The 25,093-nt window shown below is 36.3% G+C and overlaps 1 protein-coding gene across 6 annotated transcripts in view; it reads left to right on the forward strand.

Annotated features, from left to right (window-relative positions):
• MTA3 (metastasis associated 1 family member 3) overlaps window positions 1–25,093 on the forward strand; it is a 131,288-nt gene that overhangs the window by 35,817 nt on the left and 70,378 nt on the right. For all 6 annotated transcript variants that reach the window (XM_071806052.1, XM_065835383.2, XM_071806051.1 and 3 more), the window contains exons 6-7: window positions 110–227; window positions 16,007–16,109. In XM_071806052.1, the coding sequence (XP_071662153.1) occupies window positions 110–227; window positions 16,007–16,109 (221 nt within the window). The remainder of the gene's footprint in view (window positions 1–109; window positions 228–16,006; window positions 16,110–25,093) is intronic.

Here is a 25,093-nt window from a genome sequence, read left to right on the forward strand (position 1 = left end):
GTGTGCAAGGGGAGGGTTACTTTAGTTATTTCTAAATGGAAGATGATACAGACTTATGAACCTAATTTTAAAAATCATTATGCCGTTGCAAATGTGTGTTCTTTTTTAGGATACGTTTTTTTATTCGTTGGTGTATGATCCATCACTGAAAACGCTTTTAGCAGACAAGGGAGAAATCAGAGTGGGCCCTAGATATCAAGCAGATGTGCCGGACATGCTTGTGGAAGGTAAATATATGATCTTTGATTAGTCAAAAAAAAAAAAAATCCTTATCTTGCATTATTATTTATGGCTGACTTTCTGAACTAAACTAATCAGCATAGAGACAGAGAAAGTAAAATAATAGGTCTTAGGAAATTGACTGATACCAGTAGATATTATGAAGAAAAAAGGGATACTTGAGTAGCTGTTAGAAGACATTGTCTGTTTCAAGTTTGTGCATAACACGATTTAGACATTCAGTGTTTGTTTAACCCTCATGGAAAGATGTTGAGGAGAAACCTATTTTGTAGAATAATAACACTGTAACAAAATAATTGAAAAATGTATTCTTTCTCTTTTTTCCCTTTTAAAACAGGCTCTGCATAGAGATTGTGTGTCTCTGTGTCTTATTTTAAAATACTGGCTTCTGTCAAAGCACTTGTCTGTTTTGTAGTAGGACTGAAACAAGTGTTTCAAGCCTTTGCATATCTTTAAAATCACTGATATTTTAAAATTTTATTATTTATAATCTGGCACAACTACCTGTGCCTTAGTCTTTTGTTACATAGAAACTTTATTATTTTAAACAAAATTTCAAGTACAGTATTTATTTAGTGTTTGGATGTTATTTAAGAGGCATGAGAAACTGTCTTATGTTTGCAATTATATTTACTTAGTAAATTTTAAAATGAGCTGATTTTGTCAGTGAAATGTGCACTCTACATTGAGTGCTAACAAAAGTTGCCTGAATCATATCTAGACATACTGTTTTCAGGAATCTTGGTGTTTATTCCTTATGAAGAAAAGATTATGTGACAGGGATGTCACTCTCACTAAGTCAAAGGGATTCTGAATGCCACAGAGATGTATTTTTGTAACATTAAATGGTGTGTTTTCCATTCATCATGGTCTGTTTTTTTTCTGCTATACTTTTTCTTTCATACAAAACAAGCAGTATTTCTACAAAGCTTATTTAATAAACTCTATAAAACAAGAATGATTAGATTTTTGGAAATGGCAGATTATTTTACAGTGGATGACATTTAGTAGCTCACCTGCATTACTATTCTGACTTTTATTAACCAGAAATAAACTATAGGAAGTCTTCTCCAGATTTGTTTATAAGGCGTACAACTTGTTTCAGAACAAGTTTATGACTAGAATATGATACACTGCCAACCTTGCTGTCATGGGGAAACAAAGAACTATGTAGACGTTCATATGCTCAAGAGGAGAACTTCCCAGAGGACTAAGAGAAAATGACTGTCTCAATGTGTGTATCAAGTAGCCAGGAAGTATTGATGTGCTTCTGAAGGAGCTGATTGAATTGTTGGGTTTTCCGGGTGAGCTGGGTTTTTCTGCCAGGCAGGAAGTCTTTTCCGACCAAATCCTGCTACTTAAATTACTTGAGAGCGCCTAATTATGGAATAGTGAATACTAGATAGAAAATAAACGTGTGGGTTTTTTTTCTCCCCATGGAAATTTTACTTATTTAATTTTGTTCTACCGTTAAATCCCATATTTATTAAAAGTTAAATTACTAAGTTCTTCTGCAGCTTAGCTTTCTGAGTTAAATCCCTGAGTGGATGATCTTTCCCTTACGTCCTGAAGTCAGGATCTTATTGTGTGTTTACTGTCTTGTTTTTCTCACTCCCCAGTAATCCCCGAAGTGCAGTAAATGATGCACTCTTCTTGCTGTCTTTAGTAGGCGGTAATAGTCCATCAGTTATTAAGGTTCAGAAACACCAAGTTGCCCACAAAACAGATATCTGAGGGTATACAGAGAACTTCTTCAGCAATTTAGTTGGATTAATCTGCACTTATTTCCAGAGGCTGGTGGAAAAAAAGTATTTGGTTTTAGGAGGATAAAAATATCTGAATTATTATGGTTTTGACTGATTTTTATCTAAAGGTTTCCGTAACCTTCTGACCTTCAAGAAAAATAAAAAGATGATTAAGTTGTTCCTCTGTCTTTATATAAGCTGATGACCTCAAAGTTAATCCATTCACTGTCAAGCCTTTCCATTCATTAAAACAAATCTAACAGTGTTTAAAATTAATAAACTAAAATAGATATATTTGGAAAATATGGGATTGTGTGGAGATTTCTGCATTTTGGAATAAATTTTTCAGCCTATAGTCTTAAAAGTGGCTAATGATCTGTGTATCCAAATTAGTGTGCCATAATGCATCACTATGACTTAAGCCTAGAGCGATCACCTTAAATTAAAGAATTTAGACAACTTTGGGTCAGTTAGGCATCACTTGAGGAAAATTAGGTTTTATGTCATCTGATATTATATAATTAAATAGAAAGCATTACTAACTATTCACATTTTGGACAAGTTTTTGACACCAATATTAATGTAAAGGAAAAATACCTTTTTGAAAGTTGTTGGTAGGCATATTTTATGTTTACAGAAAATCCTCAAACTAATTTTTTTAAAAAAAGGTTTAAAAAAATTGAATATTCACGCACCATCAGTTACTTTATTTTAAAAGTTACTGGCATATAAATCCAATTAAGATGACTGAAAACATGCCAGTTCAGATTAGATTTCAGAAGACCAGTCACAAAATGGCTAAAAAATTGAAAAGTTCTTCGAACTGTGAAAGTCCTTCCACATTTTCTCTGAACATTAAATTACTTTGATGTAAACACACTGACATATTCTAGTAGATAAAAAATTCAGATTGCTTGCATTTTCTGTATAGTGTGATAATTTATGTTCTATCTGAATAGACAACTGTGTGGTTTGGGGTTTTTTTAGCGTTTGGAGAGCTGCAAGCATATTTTGGTGGGAATAGGTGTTTGCGTTTTGGTGTTGTGTGGGTTTTTTTTGTGTGTGTGTGTGTTTGGTTTTTTTTGTTTGTTTGTTTTTTGTTTTGTTTTTTTGTTTGTTTGTTTTTTCCTTGCACTGATACTCCAAAATCCAGTGCTTAGATCAAACTTTGGGTAATACAGTGTACTTTCTTCACCCCATCTTGCCCTGTGGGTAAATTGGATAACTTTATATTCCTCTTCAATTTTTGAAATTAAAACAATGTTTTCTTTCTAAAAGACTAAAAATTTTACTAAAATCAAGAGACTCGATGATCCTGATGGTCTCTCCCATCCAAAATGATTCTATGATGCTTCTATTGTAGATAACTCTTTTCCACTTTCAGATACAGTGAATCATAAATACTTTACACAGAGTAAACAAATATAGACAAAGTTTATATCCGGCTGAAAATGCCTAAGCTTTGTTTATCTATGCTGCTTTTGTTTATAGTGGTTTAACTAAATCACTTGGATTACACGGTTAGTGAAGATGGTAACTTCAGAAAAAGACCCAACTAGATTTTGTTCAGCAGCCTCTTACAACTTTTGATATGAGAATCTTTGGCAGTAAAACTCTGATCCAGGTTGTCAGATTCAAATGATACTATGGTTGTGTTAAACACTTTCTTCTCCCCTCAGTGCCAAGTGCTCCTGTCTTTCTAGACTGTAGTTCAAAGATTTTGAGAATCTTTTTAGTTGCTCTTATTACACTGGAGAACAGGAGGTTATATTCTACAGTATTGCCTTAACTTCTGTCTAGTATGATGCCAAAGAAGGTAGTTTTTTCTGCTTCTAACAACACGTTCTCCAGTGCCTTATTCTGTGAACATAGCAGTTGTTTATTTTCATAGCAGTTGTTTATTTTCAAGTTTGTTGCCAGTGTGGGGTAACATTCTGCTCCTCTACACAAAGCAAGAATGAAAAGGTTTATCTCAGAGAACCAAAGCATGTATTTGGACAAAGAGTGTCTGGTTTCAGACATCCTTACTCCGCAGTCCAGGAGCAAGGTACGTGCTTCTCTGCATGCGGGGTACAGAAGCCGCTGTCTGCTTCATCCATGTACTGTATTTGATCAGCAACTTATAAAATATGTCTCTAGTAACTTAAAAAACCCAAAAAACCGAAAAACCAAAAAACAAAACAACAACAACAACAAAAAACACACAACAAAGTAAAACTCCTCAAACAAACAACAAAAACCCCAAATACAGTTTTGCTTTGGGCAAGTTATTATCATCATTGTTATTTGGTTAAAAGGCATACTTTTATAAATTGTTCTGAAGATCAGATTGCTATCACGTTTAACTAATAGATGTAATTTAGTCCTGTTTTGTGTACAGAGGAGTGTAAATATGGGGAAGGTCAGGGAAATTGCTCTGAAGCAAATCAATTTAGATACTTGGTAGACTTTTATGGAATGTTGATCCTTCTATATCTCACAACTTGATCTATTTAAAACCAACTGTTTTTAAATTCTGGAATTTCAACCAGTATTTCTCAGCAGTGGGACAACTGATGCAGTGACAAGTTGTGTTACATGGTTGGCTGGAAAGCAGAGAATGAGGGAGAGAGAAGTACCATTGTGGTGTTAGGAATGTAAAAGAATAATGAAGTAGAATAATGCTTAAGAATGGGAGTAACTGGTGTTGTGTTGTGTGTGGTTTTTTTTTTTTTTTTCCCTCTGCAGGATTTCTTGTAATGCATTAAAGAAATTGTTTTTCTCATAGGCCTGCACTAGCCTTTCTGCCTCATGCCTAGTATTGGACATATAATTGTATTTGTCACAGAGTAAAATGCATGACTGCTAAGCTAAACAAATACAGTCAAAGTGTTGTTAAAGGTAGGGCAGCCAAGTGTCCAAAATAACCTCAGTGACCAAATCAGTAATTTCTTAAGTAATGGCTTACTTTTTATTTATTCATAGGATTGTGAATCAGGTGGAAAGACTGGGACAAAGGCAACAAAGGTCAATAATTGTTCCCCTGTCTGTTAAAGCTTCTAAAGCAAAGGGTATTTTCTAAATAAACCTAATTAAGAACTTAATCATTACTGTGTTCTGGTTGTGATATGTAAATCTGGTGAAACTATTTGGAGTAGTTCTTTGACTGAAAAAGCCCCACAATCACACAAAAAATACTAAATTGTATTTTCAAGAAAACTAATAAAATTTAGAATAACACTCTCCTGTGATAGTAAAGGAAATGAGAGAATAAGTGTGTTTTGTTTAAATGCATTTTCTGATGTTAGAGTTGCTTGGTCAAGCAATAATGTATGTACGTTTTGTGTACCAGGATTTGGCAGAAGAGTGCTTTGTTGGGCGGTGTAAAACGTTTTCACGTTGAAATCGGCATTTTCAAGAAAACTTTGCCCACCAGTGTAAGAATGATCATGTTGAATCAGACCATCAGCTATTTATCCATGTAGGTCTCTTGTGGTTTCCTATTTCTCTTAAAACTTATTTAAAACCTATTAGGAATCCAGCTTCCTTATCTCTAATCTCTTTGCAGAACTTCAGTAAGTATGTGAGGTTTGATTTTTCTTCATAAAAGGTGTGCCGGCCTATCTGCAGTGTATCTTTGTTGCAATTTCTGCTAATTTGGTTAGTGTAGCTGTGAGCCTTGACAGTGCTTAATTGTCCACATTATCCCTTTAGCCCAAATACCCTCCTTCGCAGCTTAGGTAACACAAATGGATTTGCATTTGCATGTCAGTATTAATAGCCATTGCATCCTTGGCTTCCTTGAGAGGATGCTTGACCGAACTCCAATAACTCGTTAATGTTAATTTTGTACATTTGTTCTGTACCCTGTCCTACAGATGCTTCATTATGAGGTAGATCTTTAAGTGTCTCATGAATCATGTGAACCTCTTCAGTTTTGTCCAGTAATCACAAACACAGAGAATTAATTTGATTTCTCTGCTGAAGTTAACTTGAATTTCTCTTATTCACTCCCTTTTCAAACAGATCATCTTGACAAGGTGTTAGACCCTTAGGTAGTTCATAGACCTTTTGAGCCTCTTGATTATCTGAGAAAACTTCAGTCACATCTAGATAGTGCATCTAGGTCTAGGTCCTCCAATATGAGAAAGATATTAACAGACTGAAGTAAGTTCAGTGGAGGCCATCACACTTTTGGGGCTAGAGCACTTGCCGTGCAAGGACGAGCTGAGGGAATTTTGTTTGTTCAACCTGGAGGAGAGGTCACTTCAAGTGGGGGACCAACAGCAGCCTCCCAGTGACTGGGGGGAGGTTGTTGAAAAGACAGAATGGTTCTTGACAGTTGTGTGTAGTGGGAAGATGAAATGAAAGAGAGCAAGCCAGAAATCAGATGTTCAGAATAGCCATGAGCAGATTTTTTTTTTTTCCCCTGTGAGGATGCCCAGGTGGTGGAGCAGTACCCAGGGAGGTTGTGTCATCTCTGTCCTTAGAGGTTTTTTGAGACCAAAGCGATAAAGCTCTGGTCTGACCTCACAGCTGAGCCCCGCTTTGAGAAGATGTTTGGGCTGGAAACCTCCTGCGATCCCTCCCAACTTGAAATGATCCTGCTGTGGTGTTCCAGCTTAACAACCTACTGACAAAATTCAGCCCACGGTCATCTTCTTTTGTCCTGGGGAAGTGCTTCTTTATCTGTAGGGATGTAGTTGGGACTGGAAGTTTACCTCTAATTAAACAAGCATATGAGTGAACAGTCATTTAATCAAAACACCTATGCTTCAAAGGTAAGCTTAGGCTGCATCTTTTTCTGTGCTTACATACAAACATTTTGCATTAAGAAAAGCTGCAAGAGAAACCTCAAACTGCTACTTAGTCACCTTCCCTCCATTGATGATGCTGGGTGATGATAAGTTCCAGTTGTTGCTATTAGCATGCTCAGTTTCAGATGACTTGTCCATAAAGGCTTGAGACAATATGTTGAGCTTTTAGCAAATCTCAGTCTAAAAATAAAAGGAACACTTGAAGATTAGGAAGTGCAAACACTAATGTTAAGCTAACAGCATTAATAACTACCAAAAAGTCTTCAGTATCATTAGATTATAATACTTCAATAGAAGAAAAAGTATATAATGTATGCATAGTATGATGCAGTTAACAGAGCAACTACTAAGCTTTACAAATGTCGTTTCTCTGTTGTAGAAAACGTGGGTTAATTTCTGAGATATGGCACAAAACCACCAGCTAGAAAGAAGATTGTAGAGGGGTTTAACTCTGAACTTTCTCTACCTGTCTAGTGTTCAGGTGGTTGAAGAGTGTCTTTTGGCACACAAGGATTCTCAGTGTGTATTATACCTGGGTACCATCACAGTGGTGGCTGATTGCAGCTATCAGTGTGCACATGCTTACCTGAACAGTGGAAGGTGCCTGGTAAGAATGTTTTACTGCTAATTAATTGCCCGTGTGTAGCAGCAGCTTCTGTCAGCTCATCGGGTTCTGCTCATGGTGCTTGCTGTAAGGACACTGAGTGCTGAGCAGGTCACCTGGAGCTCGACATCGCTGAGCAAAAGGGGCATGTCAGAGTGAGAAATGTGCTTATGGATTCATGAAGGGTTAGGGTTGATTGACAGATGGTGTGAAATGAGATTTTAGTCTCTGTGCACAGGTATATGGCAACAGACGAACATCAAGAGGTTGACAGGTGTGGTGCGGAATGATTAGGTTGGAAAGGTTTATTTAGAGAACTGGCTGCTGTTACCAAGTATCACACAGAATCACAGAATGTCAGGGTTTGGAAGGGACCTTGAGAGATCATCCAGTCCAATCCCCCTGCCAGAGCAGGAACACCCAGATGAGGTTACACAGGAATGTGTCCAGGCGGGTTTTGAATGTCTCCAGAGACGGAGACTCCACAGTCTCCCTGAGCAGCCTGTTCCAGTGCTCTGGCACCCTCAGTGAGAAGAAGTTCCTTCTCGTATTTAAGTGGAACCTCCTGTGTTCCAGGTTGTATCCATTGCCCCTTGTCCTATCATTGTTTGCCACCGAGAAGAGCCTGGCTCCATCCTTCGACACTTACGCTTTACATATTTATAAATATTAATGAGGTCACCCCTCAGTCTCCTCCAAGCTAAGGAGACCCAGACTGCTAGTCCTGATTGAGTACTGCCATCAGCAATGGCAAACTGTTTGCAAATGCCTGTTTTAATTATCCTGGAGGACTGATTTCAATTAGAGTCACTGTTAGGGTGATACCTGTGTATTGCTGCATGGAATTCTTCTCATGCTAATGGTCCCATCCCAGCTGCAGTCTCATTCCTAGCCCAGTGCTGGTTATTCTTCTTTCTAGGTTTAAAAGAAGACTACTGTGTTCTGCTCCATAAAGAATTCCCCAAGAATCTGACAGTTAGGTACTCTCTGGCTGTTTAAAGCAGTACAAAGAGTTTGGAGTTGGCAAGGAAGAGAACTACCCCCTAACTAAGCCCTAACTAAGACACAGAGAGGAAGAGGAATTAGTGTCTCTGAAATGAATGAAGAAGTAGCCTGTAGGAAAGACATTCTGTTCAAAGCTTTTTTTTTTTTTTTTTTTTTTTTAGTAAATAAAATTATAAATTATATTCAAAGTATCTGTATAAAAGCCCAGAGTCCCTCTTGCACATCTGAAAACAACCAGAAAGCACTTAAAAGCACCACTTGCTGTGCAGTTGGTTCCATTTCTTGAAGGCAAGACATTGTAGAATTAATGGAGTTCAAGTAGCTGAGTGCTTAATAAGAAGAAGGGGAGCGGTTGGGGAAATTTAAGCGGTACATTTTCAGTGATGTTCAGAGAACTTGTATCCAAGACTTCCAAAACTTTTCTCCATTTTGAAAAAGAACGAAATGATTCCTCTAGAGGTATTTCCTAATGTCTTCTCTGTTGTTTTACTTCTTACTGCAATTCAGCTGTAAAAACACATTTTTTTTAACAGACCGGACACATCAGATAGGAACTATTAAACTCAAGAGTTCAAACCTGTTTATGAATATTGCAATTCCAGAATTTTAAGTTTAAAAATTAGTACAACTAAAGATATAAATAAGAAACTTATCTACTCACTGGTTGGATTTTTAACATTGGGAAACTACAGGATACCTAGACTTAGTGTATTGTATTTTCTGCTTCTTTAGCTGCTTCCCATATATACTGAAGTTTTGTTTTCATTTAATAAATGAAAAATAAGTTTTAGAATAATGGAACCCAGTTGTGATCTCATGGGAAGGGATCTGTTCTGTTATTTCATAGTATATAATATTCCCATTTATTGGAAGAACCACTGCATTTGAAAATCACCCTCACTTGCCAGCGATGCTGTTTGAGTGGCAGTTATATGGGTTGTTCTGCTGGGGGATTGTTGGTCTTTTTTTTCCTGCTGTCTCTGCCCCAAATCATAACAGCAGCTCTGCATTTCTCAAGTTTGCTGTATACTGGAAGAGAAATCAGCTGGAGTTTTGGTCTCCATAACAAGAGTTTTGCATTTTCTTGGTGTCTTTAGCTTCTTGAGGAGACTGAGGCATTTGTTCTCATTCTTAAGTTTGTTATGAACCTCCTATTTTTCAACAACTTGAAGGAAAAGGTTAAAGTAGCTGTCTTCTCTTTTGCCTTCTGGTTGCAGAGCAACACAAATGGTTCGTGCTGTGTTGTTGGTGTGGAAGGTTGTGTATAATAGTTGTCGGAAAAATTTCTTTGCTAATAATAGCTGTGGAGCCTTGGCTGAGGTTGTTCAAATACTAAATGAGTTCTGTCTGGTAGTCAGTCTTAGAAAGGATATAGTTATTTATTGTGTACCGTGTATGCGCTTATTATCCCAAATAATGTATTGCATTGAGTGCTCAAATTGCTTTTCAAGCAGTGACATCTTAGAGTTTAATTGGCCTTGCTTTTTTTTTTCTACCTCAGTAACTTTGCCTAAATGGACTTATTGTAAGTTCACATTTTTGTTTCCTTTGCTGTTTTACTGTAAGTCTGATTTGCTTTTAAGTTAATTCTATAGAAGATGAAAAACACCAGATGAAGATGAGATGTGTTTTTACACTTGAATAAGTCAAATACATTTAATTGTAAAGAAAAAGTTATTCTCTAAATTATACATTTCATTTAAATTTATGCAAACGAACAGCCTATTTATCTTCAGAATTGTGTAGTCAAGGGGAATTTGTACATTCGTAACATTAGGTTTATGTAAAAAAAAATTGCAGGAATAGAGATTTCATTTTAATTTAGTTGGCTTTTTTTAAAGAATACAATGCCGTTACATTATGGTATCTCTCTTTCCAAAACAAGTATTTTAAATATTGCTAATATTCATGTGCATTATAGTATTGTTATTTTTTTATACACAGAATCATTTTCACTATGCTTTCCTGAAAACTCCATTTACCTCACATATTGTTGTTTCAGGAATTCAGAAAACCTGTTGCAGTCTTTCTGTATTCAGATTGGAATACGGCCTAGACCATTGCACGGTGTCTACCAACCAAAAGAATAATGTAAAATGGGGACAAGGGGCAGGGAATCCTGGTGCAAGTCAACTTGTACGGGTTTATTCACAGATATGAAAGGGAGTACAAGAAACTAATTCTAAAATAAAGGTGGATTTCGTGTATCTGTTCATCAGTTGAATATTTGTTCTCGCCTTTGAACCGAAGATGACCTTGTAGTTTTATGCAATATATTAATTTAGGTCATTGCCTTTAGAATGGCTATAAAAAGCTAAAATGAAAGGGCTCACTTTTTATTTGATTTCTGTAACAGTGGGGATTCTACCTAATGTGATTTAACATAAAGACTATAAAGTGAGGAATGGTCTGTTCTTAGGACATGATGTCTCCATGTTCTCTGATCCGTGAAAGCTCCTTTCTTCATACTGTTCTGCAGGGTTTTAAGGAAGAGGTAACCTAATTTCTTCCTTTCTTCCACCACTGGACATGCCCGCAACCCAGCCATTCTTGATGCAGCATTAAGGAGAAGTTGGTCATTACTGTGTGGTTACAGTTTAGTTTGTTCTGAGCCCAACTGTAATTCTTCCTGTTTATTTCTAGGAATTTAGAACATGATTAGTTAAAGCTCTTTTGAGTGGTTCGTGAGGTCTTATCTTTTGATCATCAGTGTTTGATTTATTAGTATTGCAAGGCTGATGAGCACTGAGAGAGCCCTGAGGTCACTGAAGCTGGAGATGGTTTTAATTCCAAAGGGATTTTTTAAGTGAAGAATAACTGATTTTTTAAAATAGACTAGAGCTCTAGAGGATAGGAGGTGATTGGACTATGCATATTTTATTACTTTAGAAAATGCTCAGTAGCAGTTTAAATTGCTGTAGACAAGTAAAGGGATTGTATCACCTGATATCTTTAATTTGTAGTCTCTACATGGAGTCTATATAGGCTGCTTTTCTTTTCTGGTCTCCACACATGCATTATGTTCATAAATTGAGTTTTACCATAAGATTTGTGTAAATATACAACTAGTTATCTGAATGACTAATTGAAATATTAAATATACATGTTGGGTAAGCTGAGGGTGGGAGGATCAGGTCATTCTACAGTAGAATGGCAAACAAATAATTTTCCTTTTGCCTACAATTCTAAAATAATCTAAGTTTTCTCATGTTGCTTTAATCAGAGCAGTTATTTGCATGTAATTCAGTTTTATTTTTTGCAGAGTTGAGTGTAAGTTTTTGAACTTTTTTTCTGGATATTTTTTGACTATCGGTACTGACAAATCATAAAAAAATAAAAAATAAGTAATAAACATTCAATGTCTGCAGAGCTTTTATAGTGGGAAGGGTTGTAATTTCTGTTAAGACCAACAGTCAGCTGACTGTTTACAGTGAATTCAGTTTATGCAGTTGAACTTAGTGTCAGTAGATGAAGTTTTTACAGCCATCTGAAATATGTTTTTCCTCCTGTACTCAATGTAAAACTACTTTTCCTAGTGGCAATTACTTTGGCATTTTGTAACTGGCTTTCTCAGTTAAGCTGTACGTCATCCCCCCCATCACTTTTTTGCCAAAAGCTGTCTGGTGTTTTCTCATAATTAACCTCTGTGTATGAATGTATAATTCATATTATACAGAGTGAATATGCTGACTGTTTTAGAAAGGAACTAATGAGCTTTTCATTGGAGGAGAAAGCTCAGATTTTACTTTAGACATGCTCAGTGTGTGGAACTTAGGCAGTCTGAGAAAATCCAATGTGATGTTATTTTTCTCATCTATAATTTTGAGGAAAAGTTTCCAGACAAGCAGTCTAAATAGCAATATGAGAAATTGGTCCATGAATTGAAACCTCATTTTCAGTGATTAGTTGCTTATTTTTTTACAATGCTGTATACCGTATGAAACTATGTTCAAAAAGACATTTAGGATTATCTGCAGTTAGTATACTGCCAAAGAGTTCTGGCAAAAATCTGTTAAACGCTGTGTCTTTTAACTCTGACCCCATATTTCGGTAACAGAGTTGTCATTGTGTTGGATGCTGAGTTGGACTCAGGGAGGATAAAAACTGATACGTATCTCTCTTCCACATCCTTGCAGTGTAGCTAAGATACATTCCTGGTTTACAGGTATAAAACTGAAACATGAAGGCACTGAATTTACTACTTAGATACATGCTAAGCGTTAAGGATATAAGCATCTATAAAGGGCCTTCATGTTTATGTGCTTAGGTATCTAGTGATCTGGGTAATTAATGTATGAGTCAAAACTCCTGGCTGATTTCAAGAGATGGTATTAAGGCCTGAATTAATTTCCACAGTAGGAGGAACTCTGCAACACGAACTGTTGGTCTGGTCTCTAGCTGCTGTCCATGGATGTGTCTGCCTTCTTACTATGACCAAAAAATTGCAACCACAGATTTTCTGTCTGATGTGATTAGGAATCCAGCAGCTGCTACCTCTGTTTTGCATACTGTGTGAGATGGGTTCACTCAGAAAGCCGAGCACTGCAGGTGTTTAGGTTATATGTTTGGATTGGAGTGACTGCTAAATTACTTGTTTAAAAGGGAAATCAAACGATTATATTGAAAGATAGTGAAAATTACGCAAAATACAAAACGAGGAAATTTTAGCTGACAAGTGGAGTCACTAAAAACCATTCTCCTGACTATTTTTCAGTCAACTGCCTCATCAACTGTTTCTCATTAAAAGCAGAATTTGCATTGTTTCCCTGAAAACAAACAAACAAAAACAAATCTAACTTCTATAGATTTTATATTTCAGTTTCTTAAAAGGATACACTATTGCAGCATTGTTAGATATGTGTGAAATTAAAAGAATCACACTCTAGGAAAATGATGCAATTTACTTTCTTTTAGTTGGATATGTTATAAGAAGGCTGAATGTAATGTACTAATTATCTTGGGGGTGTTTATCTGCAGGAAGTAAAGTCTAAAAGACTAAGTAGATCTTTAATTTCTTGCAGTTCATCTTAATTGCATGCTGTTAAAAATTGTATTTGGTTTACTTTTGTTTTGTAAATTTTTCTTACAGCTGTTTTCTGGGAGGCAGATCATGCTTTCTTTTGTTTAAAATGACTGAGATCTGGAATGTTTTAAAAAAAAAAAAACACAAACAACGTTTTCCTTTTTATTAAAAGCGAACCATGAGAAGTAAGGCATCGAATGATTGATGAGGAGAAAACCAGGCATATTTCTGGCCGTATACTAATGTTTTCCAGTAAAATTAATATTCAGGATTAGATTGATTGCAATAAAATGATAAGCAGTGCTCGAAATGAATTGGATACGTTGGTATGTCATAGCAGCCGTTCAAAAAATCGCTTATCGCCTCTAAGAAGCTGTAATTGATGTGTTGGTGGTGACGAGGGAAGGTAACACATAAATAACACTTCTCAGATGCAACAGTGAAAATGTACAAAGGAAAACTTCCTGATTTGTTTGGGTGCTGGAGTCTGCAGTATAAGGAATAAATCATGTATCTTCTGGAAACCTCTCTGTCCACCATTGTTGCAGGAATATATAATATTGCAAATATTATGTGTGTTTAGTTTATTTTGGTATGGATATTCCATTACTCATGTTCTGTTTATGTCTACTGCCATTGTAAAATATTGTTTGGCAAGATTTCAGATTTTTCTTTATCAGAGTTACAACAACATTTTTTAGTAGCAATTCCTCAATTACCTCTAATTGAAGACAGACATGTAGTATTGCAATTTTATTCATCTTTTTGTGAACTTGATTCAGGAAAGTGACCTGTTTTGGTTGGGTACTTGGGCTGTGCTTGTATGATGTCTCTTTATGAGAAGAGTGCCCTGCCTGAGTGTTGTTATTATTGTCAGGACGTGATGTCCTGAAACAGTTAACATTAAAGATACTTAAAAACTGCATATTAACAGATTGAAATGAAGTGCTCAGAGATTATTTATAAAATGTAGAACATCACCCACAATGTGTCTGCCGCAGATGGAAAAGATGAATGTATTGACAAGTGTAGTCCATTGAATAAGTTTGTAGACCTAAAATCCTACCCGAGGTTGCCAGAAATGAAGTTTGTCTCTAGTACTGGATGTGAATTAGCTTAAACAGAAGCAGAAGTCCCATTAGGCAGGCAATTCTTTGTCGCCTGCATATCAGAGGAAAGTAACTTTGTTTTCCTGAGAATGGGACTGTGAGATTTCTTCCTGAAACATCAACCAGACAGCATGGTGCGGTTTCTAACGTGTATTTGGTAGGGATAAATATGTACCACATATTCATTTCCTTCCAGAATGAATGTGTGGGAGAAATATGCCATATATGATCAGATTTCAGAAGAGCCAGTGTGTGGTTTGCAGGCTGTTTCCCAACTCTCAAGTATACAGGTTATTTCATGTCTTGATGATACCGTGCATGTTTAGGCTGGCTGTTTTCCTTAAGCCGTAAGAAATAGCACAGACTAAAGTCATCTTCAGAGAGGTACCTACACAGCCCAGATTTTCAAAGGAAATGCAATGGCTGTAGTAGCTCATCAAAGAGACAAGTACTGGCAGCCAGCTAAACACTGGAGTATTTCACGTGTTCACCTAAGGAAGAACATGCTTGTATTCTAGAATACCAAGTAAAGACAATGATTTTAACTTTGCTCTTGCCATCAGTTGTGGCCACAGATGTGTTGGCCACATCCCACAGGTAAATCTTCTCATACTAGTAGAATATGTGATGCCTACGTAATCAGCCTCTGTAATGTTTCTCATTTTGCAGGAGAAGTTATTGGTGTAGTAGTCAAGCCAAGACTTAGGCTTCAATATGAACGTGAATCATTGCAGCGTCTTCACACTTGGCTGTTCTTTCAAGCAGTACAAATACCATACTCTTTTAGTAATGAATAGATGGCAAATTAAATTTTGGAAACTGCCACCCTTGTTTCAGCCATGTGCATGTATGCAGATTCCTCTGTTCAGACAAATGGAGTTGGGAAATGATGATGGAGTACGTAGTCACTTTCTCGTGCTGTAGCTTTATATATTATTTTATAAGAGGATATAACTAGTCAACATACACAGCAGTTTTAATAGTACATTTGTGTTAACGTTACAGATAAGGTAGTGGCTGAGAGCAATAAGTGAAAAAAATAATTAAATGTAGTAGACGGCATTTTTTCCATAATGGTTTTTATTTTGGAGCCATACAATACAAATGATATAGAATTTAATTGCTAAAGCTGGTTAAGGGTAAAGTTAATTTTAATATGGCTTAAGTGAAACAGTAAGTTTAACATAGTTGAGAAACACTTTAAAGAAACCACTGGTTGCTTAAATTATGTTTTAAAGTTTATAATCACATTTTATTAACGGTCTTTGATACTATGCTTCCTTAAATTGAAATTCTGATACTAAGGGAAGATATTTATTTTACCGATGCTGCATTATAGAATTTAAATGGATAATTGCAGATTGTTAAATACTGTGTGTGTATGTTTAAAAATGTACAAATGTCTCTTTTAAACATAGTACAAGAAATACACAGAGAAAAACATTGTAAGTAATAAGTGTTTTGTCCCATCTACCTTTTGACAGGAGAATTAGATGACAGAGAACAGGCAAAGCTGGAAGTTAAAGTATGGGATCCAGATAGCCCCCTTACTGACCGTCAGATTGACCAGTTTTTAGTTGTAGCACGGTAAGATTAAAATCCTCTAATAAAAAAAATTTCATTTCCTACTGACTATTTATCCCCCTATATCATGTTACTCAACTTGTTTGCCATTTTGTGAGCCCTTGTCTTTCCCACAGTTAGCTAAAAGAAAATCAGACCATAACATTCTGCGTATTTATTGAAGCTACCAATACAGACGAGAGGAAAAGAGAGTGAGTTTTGGAATAATGCTACACTCCCTGTATTTCAGGTTGCAATAGAATTTGATACTTTAAATGTAGACATCAGTCTGTTTTCCCCTCAGAGTAAATAAAACATGATTTCAGTGCTAATGTTTCAGTCCTGTACTATAGCTCTTTGAATTTCATGGTGTAAAATAAAAGTTAAGAGTAGAAATAAAGAAAACGTTAACAAAGAATGGACGCAAAACTTGCACAATTTGCATTTAAACTGAATAATGTGCAATGCAGTTATTTTGGGTGAATGTTGAAATAAAAGTTTTGAAGTGGTCTATTTCATTAGTGAAAAAAATCTGGCCGGCTCAATTTTATAAATTGACATGATAAAGCACATTTATGAAAGGAACATCAAAGCTCTTGGAATTCATAAAAAACTTTAAAAATAATTTCTCAAGAAAAAAGACACTTTCTATACTCTGTAGACTTGTCACTGAATAACAACTCTACACTCATAAGATACAGCATGTTTTGCTTGTCTGGTAATTCACAATTATAAATATAGTACAAAGGTACTGTTCTAATGATGGCAGAGAACTTCTAATCACAGCTAATGTAGGAATTTTATGCTGAAGCACTTAATCTCCTGTATTCGCTGTAACCTGGTTGCAGAGCTTAGTCTCAAATCTTCTTGGGCAAATAATCCTTTACCTTCTTTCCAGGTTTTGTTGTTTATTCTTTCTCTCTTTTGAATAAAGCATTTCAGGAAGGAAATAGGGTGAAGTTACTCTATATTTTCTAGCTTATGCGTATGGTGAAATGGGTTGCTGATCTGTTGTTTTACAGTTCAGATGCTGATCCACCTGGGTTTCTTCTTTCTCCCCCACTTTGTACTGCTGTATCCTTACTATACAGTGGTAAAAAATTACTGTCCCTGTTGTACTTACAAGTGAGCCAGGGGGTTATAGGTGTGAACATGTGTCTGTTCAGAAGATGCCTGGTAGATACTCCATAGAACAGAACCCATAAAACGGGGCAACTTCTATCACCAGCAGTATAATACCTGGACATGTCTGTGCAGACTGTTATGGGGTGCCCTAAAAATACCATCTGCCTGAAGATTATATGCATTTTTGGAGAGTTCATTCATTGCCTTTGCATCCCTTCACTCCCCATCTTGCAGCCACTCTGGGGAGCTGAGGTAGTACACCGTGAAGTGTCCCCAGAGGGGTGTACCAGTATGCAGTCTGCTGGGAAGTGACAGAGAATAAATGACATTTTTAGAGAAAAACACTCTTCTCTCTACTTATTTAAGTCATCTGGTGCAATGCTGTGCCCTGGCTAAGACTGCATTTGTTTAGAAGTTGGTAAATGTCTGTAAATAAAGTTTCTGTTATGCTGGGAATGGGTCTTGGTCATAGCTGACTAGTTGCAGCTATCCGAGATCTTGTGGTAGGCAATCACTAACGGCCTTCTGTAATCAGATGTTACTCGAGTCCCACTTTATTGATGTTCTTCCACAAAACTCTGTTTTTGTATGCTGTTTTTAAACTGACAAACTCTTTTGAAGCTCCTCTACGCTTGTACTCACAGGCTGTAAGCTCAAATTTCAGTTGTACTCAGTACTTCTGAGACAGATTTTTACCAATTCCTAGAGATCATGATCAGGGCAGCTATAAATTCAGTATGTTGTGTGCTTGCAGGTAAATACTTGCATTATACTGGACCATTAAAAGCTGTTTGAGTGCCAGCGGAGTTGATGTAAACTGTGCTCACACATTCAGATGTCTCTCTCTGCTGGCCTAACTGCAGTTCCCTCGACGTTGACTGTGCCCGTTGGGTTTGCAGTGAGAATGACATTTCTCTGGTTACTGGAAGTTACGTTTAGTTTCGCCACTTTGAAATTCTGGCAATAAGAACTTTTTCCTAAATACACTCCTGTATGTGATTTTGATTAAGTGTGTGTATGCTATCTTTATATGAAGTTTCAAAAGCATTTTCACATGACTTTTTTTACATGCTGCATCAAAGGCATTGACTGTTTCTTCTCAGTTTCTTCAGTCTGCTCTGGCTGAAGGAAAAGTTGCTTTTGTCCTTATAGGCTTTAGCTTTTTCAGTCACACAAACATGCTTTGTTGGTTCTTTAGAATGTGTTCAAATGCTCTCGTTTGCTATTTGTGTTGCCCATTTTCAAGAATATTTATATTTGGCCTCAGGCATGTGGCTTTCCCTATCTTAGCAGGTTTATTTACTGTTTCAGGAATGAGATGCCTTTTTTCTAGGTTTATGTGCTGGGTCAGTCTGGGCCTGTCACTAAGCCCTAGTGTGCAATAATTTGCTGGGTATGACTGTGGAAGGATGTGCCTGTCGTGTCCAGAAACTGGAGGTAGCAGTGCCAAAAAAATCCATGGAGATCTTGGAAACAGTGTAAGAGTGCTTGAGTAGAAAGATCCTTAACCTTGAGCTCTCAGAGTAGTCTTGTTTGACTCTGTGGATTCACAAATCTTGAAAGTACTTTTTTGCTACTATAGAAGCATAATTTGGGTAAGGGTTCTTGCTTAACATAGCAAAAGCATCTGTTAGGAGAGGCTTGAGGCATCAGACTAATGCATTCTGGTTTTGAGTTGTTTTTTGGGTAACATGCTGTCATTTATACTCTGGCAGTGAGAATTCCAACACCATTTTCTGCTCTGTTCGAATAAGATATGGCTTCATCAACTGATTTTTGTTCTGTCATATGTATTGGCAACAGTTGTTCTGTGTCTTCTGACTTCCAAGAACAGGGCTCTGAGAAGCCACACCAGCAGTTTAGTTCTGTCCACATTGGCAAATAGTACAGTACAGTAGATGTAGATTTGTAGAGTTGAAATGTTTGGTGCTGAAGACCTACCATCCACACTATGCACATTTTGAGCGGTTTTATTTTTAGGCTAGCTCTAATCTGATCCTGTGGACTAAATAACTGCAGTTTATGTTCTACACGGTACCTTCTGATGTTGGTTAAAGTGCAGTAGACAAAGTTGCTCTGCAGCTTCATTGCTAATATGGACTAAAAGACTGGTATAGGTACACTGTGTTTTCTCCAGTCATTGGTGTTTGTCATTCCTAATACTTCATTCTCTTGTGAGATCTCATGTTCTTGTTCTAACTCTGGTCAAAGTTGCATAGTATTAGGAAAGAGAAACTTTTCTATTGTGTGTATAATGTAATAGTCTTGCCTATTTTTTTGGTTTTAAATGTGTCAAGGAGCCAAAAATGTTCCTGGCCAGACTCAGTGTGGTAGGAGTTGTGCAGTCCAGTCTGGACAGATGCTAAGAGTTGTAGATGTGACCCTTTTTTTTTTTTTTTTTTTTCCCCATTTTCTATCTGTCTGCTGATTTGGACTATAATTCATTACCTGCTAAGTTTTTAGTACATTCTAGGTCCAGTTATGTACTTTATGATGCAGTGAAATAGCTAAGAAGTTAGTTAATTTATTCTGCTTCATCTAACGAGATTATCAACATAGTCTTCTGGAAGGATTATATCTCTAAATGAAGCTATTTTCCAGACATTGTAGTCCCAGCTAAATTCCAACTAAAACAGAGTTTTGAAGACTAATTAAAATAGCCTTTAAGAATTGCATCTCTACCTTAACATTTTGTTCCTTGATTTCTTTGAAATTAAAATGGCATTGCAATACCTCTGGCTAACATAATGTGTATTTCTCAGAGAAGAGTGGAAAGTCATGTGTTAGTTATTTTGAATTAGAGCGTGATCCTTGCTGTGTTATTTCCACTTTTTCATTTTCTCCAGGATGGTGATTATATTAATTTTGTGTTGCTACTATTGATTTGATTAGAAGTGCTCATGGTATATGGAGGTGTATTTGTTACATGAATTTACCTTACAGTGAGGAAGGGAACACAATGCAGCTCCAACTAGCAGTGTATCTTTCTATCATCTTGAAGAAAAGAATACACTCGTCAACTGAGAACAGTATGTAAACACATTGTAAAATGTGCTCGATACTCTATTCTTGCAAGAAAATTCAGTGTAGTCAGTGGCAATAGACAGGATTCTCAAAGCTCATCAATAAAAATAAATACATAAAAGTCACTAGTTTGAAAGCTATGATGTTATTGTGCCTCTGCATTCTCTTTAGGTGGTGAGAAGTAAGAGGAGTTGGAGTTCGTTAAAGAGGTAATGACATTTAGTGACAGAATTTCAATGTAAAATTATGCAGTAAAGATGGTGAAAAATCTTGATGTCAGTGCTACACTAGCAAAAGTAGCTGTTCACTAGCAAGGTGAATTACAGCATCTAGTGGTAAGCAGATGGTTTGGAAATAAAAAATAAAAATACTTTCACATGAAGTTTACTATGAGTATGAAAAATGCTACGTTTCTGTGTGTCTACCATGCTTGGAAAATACACATTTATTTCTTTGTGCATTTTGTGTTACTGTATTTCTTCTTGACCAAATTCATTTATTTTCTTTTCTTTTTTTCTTGATGAATTCTATCGCACTATATAGAAAAAAGTTCTGCAGTAGCGTTTTCATGGACCTACTTTTTAGGGGCTGTAATTCTCTTCTCCAACCGTGAATTGCAGGATGGGAGTACAGATGATCACTTAAATCATACCCTGTGAATTAAACTACTTGTATATATCAGATTCTATTTTTGTTGAATAATAAAGATTTTATGTATGTTCCATTTCTGTTAATATAGTAATGAAATTGAAGGTTACTTGTGATGTGTAGGGGACATAACATGTAATGCCGCCCCTTACCCCTAACTTGGAGAGTCTTTCAGAGAAAGAATAGTTGCAGGTGACTTCTCATGCTTATCATGTCATCTCCCTTTGCACTCTAAATATCTGAAGTGATGATAATGAAGCATAGCACTGTACGGACAGTTGCTTAGAAATGCAAGGAAAATTTGTTTTGTGGAACTCACTTTGCCGTAAATGTTCTTCATGTCAGACTTCTACATTATCCAGTAGTAAAAATCTCAGGGGGATTTTCAGCTTTAATTAATATGCTGGTGATATGTGTCTCCACTGAAGAATTATTTTTTCTTTTTTCCAGGATTTTAAGTGTCACAAGACTCTCTTAAGGAGCAATCAGATATTAATTGACTGTTTGTAAAATGCAATTATTGATAGCAGTCTAAGAAGTCATCTTTTAGGATGGGTTCCAACTCACAGTGAAGGGGAACGTTGGTGTAATAATAAAGAACACAAAAAACCTTCCTAATATGTAGGAAACCACCGAAGATCCATTTAGTTGTTTTCCTCACAGATGTTAACTCTGAGGTGAGACGTAGGTCTCATTCGTTTGCAATATGTGGGAAAAATTGTGAGTTTGTGGATTCATATATGCAAAGAGGTGCTTCACATTAAACAGATTTGTCCAGAGTATTACCCACTACTCATCTGGTATCACTGAAACAGAGGAACGAGGTATACAAGTGAATGATTTTTATAATAAATATCCTTGGGTTAAAAATGATATCTGTCTTAGCTGGAGAAAATTTTGAGAATACAGGGTAGAAGAAAACAGAGTTACTGGTCTGAATGCAGAAATTTCTGCATGTGATTTGGTGCTGGACCACTGTTGCTTCTGGGGAGACGAGTGACTGTTTTCATCCTCATGTATAATTGCAGTGGTTCCAGATTTTCTTTGGTAAATAATGGCCCTTTTCAGAACTAGAGACTGATAAGCAATTAAATCTTTAGAAATGTGTTATGACAGTCTCTTGTGTTTATTGCTTCATAATTTCATTGGCTACCAATACTAATCTTATGCAAAAAAAATGAACAATTACTTCCTTTAATGTCTTAGACTTGAGTTATAAGAAATGTGGAACAATGTATTTTCTGTGTTCGATACCTAATCTGACATTTTGCCTGAATGAAGGGCACACTGGCACAACAAAATGATGATGAGCTACTCCATCCCTACAGAGTTCACTGTCAGGTTTTTTGGGGCACAGATATCGCTGAGTTTTGCTGAATTAGTGGATTTATTCGATCATCTTAGATCCTGGTAGCGGATTATCTTGATTTGTTTTATGTTTGTACGGTTGTCAGTTGCAGTCTCTAAGTCCTTGAGAGAACGTTCTTGGCTCTGGTCTTTGAGATAATTACAACAAGGAAAACCTAATTAAGGTAATTTGGTCTAGCCCTTAAAGCTCTTATACCCGCTTGCTGATACAGCCTGTGCAGGGTTGTCTCTCTGCTGATATCACCAATGGTTTATCATTCTCGTCCATCTCTCTGCCACCTGTGTAATTCACTGTCTGCCTGCCTTTTGGCTGTGGTGTATTTTGGGAGGCATGAGGAGTGTTGGTTTCTCTTTGAAATCTCAATACTTTATTTACTCACTGAATAACTAATTTGTGACTAGCTGGCTGTGTGAGTTTATTGCTGTTATTACTGAATTAAATATAGATTCCATTAAAAATTTACAGCTATTCTTTGGATTCTACCAACTTAATGGAACATTTACGTTAAAGAGTCTGCTTAAAAGAAAAAAATTAGTAGTTAGGGTCTGACTGTTCAGCCTGCAGTGGTTTAGTACTGAATTCTATTTTGGTAGCAGGTAGTTGAAGTCAGTAGTGTGTCTTCTGGGAAAACGCATTGGTTAGTTATTTGGGTTTTCATTTTAACGTTTTAAAAATAATTACTTAGTAGTATTAGAAAAAAATCATACAAAAAAATGACAAAGGAAATGTTTGACCTTTTAATCAATGTGTTCCTCATACCCGTATTCTAATTGAATAAACACAAAAGTTAAGGTATTTTAATGGTTTCTAAAGTTAATATTGAATTTGGATTTGGCTTGCATAGCTAGGTTATACATGGCCCTACATATCACTGTTAAGTTTTGAGACTAGTTACTATTCAACAGCCAAATGCTCTAGCATTCCTACACTTACTTGCATTGTCTGAAAAATTCCCTGTATTTCACAGGTTTCCAGGGAAAGGTAAAATGTAAGTTGTGTTGATTTCAAGATACAACCACTGAACAGACACTCTTCTGTCCCCGCCTCAAAATGGCACACTGCCCACATCTTGTGGTGGTTCTTATTTCTTTTGCGCTCTCATACCCCACGCTCCAGCACATTCCTCTCCTACTCAGTGCAGCACTGGAAGCGATGTCTACTAGTGCATCAATTCTTACCTCTTTGCCACTTACTCCAAATAAATCTAGCTTTATATTGTGTCTTAATTTTGACTTCACATATTGTGAACGTAATTCACATATGGTTGGGCTCTGAAGTCAGCCTAAAAAGTTTGAAGGCAGCTTAATGTGTTAGAGCACTGTAATTTCCATAGCATACTCTGATTTTATTTGAGAGGTGTGGCCAAAATAAAATAGTGTTAATTATGCAAAAGGAAGATAAGAAGCTAGTAGGTAGCAGCAGAAGGGATATGCAGTCACACCACATGCTGCTTTCCTGGTTTGAACAGCAGTGACAGAAGGATTCCAGGAAAGACTGTCTAGCTACAGCCCTTACCAATGCCAACATGTTTAGAGGGCTTGACTGACTATCAGGAAACGTGTTCACAATAGAACCGTATTCTTGGGACTGATTTGTGAACCAGTACTGTTTTATGTACTGCCAAACTTTAAAAAAGAAAATAGAACATGTGTTTCTGTGTTATTCTCACATATTTGTCATCTCTGCAAAGAGGGAATAAAGGTTGTGGAACAACATTTGAATATAACTTTTTTGTTCCGATCTAGAAATTTTAGCAGTTAATATCTGGAGTTGATCTGCTGTTGAGTCTTAACTGTGTCTTACAAGTTTTTGACAGAGAGTACTGAAACATACATTCAGTATTAAGTGTTTTGAGAGTCAAGATAAAATTGCAATAACAGATGTTATTACCAGTTTCTCCATGACCAGTGATGTACCTTAGTGAGTTAAACTCTTGGTACACGTCACATTATTGTTGAATATTGGGGTTAGAGTAAACAGTAAGGTGGCACATTCTGTGTGTTGATCTTTGTCAATGACATTCCTCATTGGTGTAATTCTACACTGAGAACTTGTGTGAAATGCTGAATAAGACTCCAGTCCTTTAGTCTAGAGGCTTACACTATATTAAAAATTTTAGATGAGTAATTGGATCTTTGAATTTAGAAGGACTTATGTTGTAACTGCAACAAATAGTTTTTGCTGATATCATAGTGACGTGATGCACCTCAAGAGTCATTATGCAACTCAGGGTGCAGGAGCAGCTTCTGTCCTAATAATTAATAATCTTCTCATGTGTCACTGAATCTTTTGTTATTTCCTCTATGATAGGCAGAGCCTAGTCAAATTCTCTTAGGCATCTTTCCCTTCACCATGTGTGCTATATTTTAGATGTGCTTCCAAGAAAAGTTTGTGGTTTAGAACAGTCACTGTCACACTAATTCTTCATCTCTATTTCTTATCTTTTGTTGCTCTGATGAGTCTAATAAATGCCTTGTACAATACATCAAAAAAGGTACAAGAAAAAGGTAGAAGTTTGGAGAAAAATGTGTCCAGTTCAATGATGCCATGTTTTTCATTATTACATAAAACCTGTGACAAAAATATAGTTCTAGAGATACTTAATAGTAAATTAATATGCTTTCTTTGCCTTATTAATGGAAGTAGTGGACCTGCATTACTGAAGTAACCAAAATGTTATTTATTTCCTCATAGGAACACAGTGAACCGCCTTTCTAAATTGTGATTTGCTAAACTGTATTTTACCTTTTTAATTTTAAAAATAATAGTCACGGTTGCAAAACCCAAACTGAGTAAGGTCTTTGGCTTCAGAATTAATATAAAGTTGACACATCAATATTCT

The sequence above is a fragment of the Patagioenas fasciata genome, chromosome 3 (assembly GCF_037038585.1).
Source record: "Patagioenas fasciata isolate bPatFas1 chromosome 3, bPatFas1.hap1, whole genome shotgun sequence".
Lineage (NCBI taxonomy): Eukaryota > Metazoa > Chordata > Aves > Columbiformes > Columbidae > Patagioenas > Patagioenas fasciata.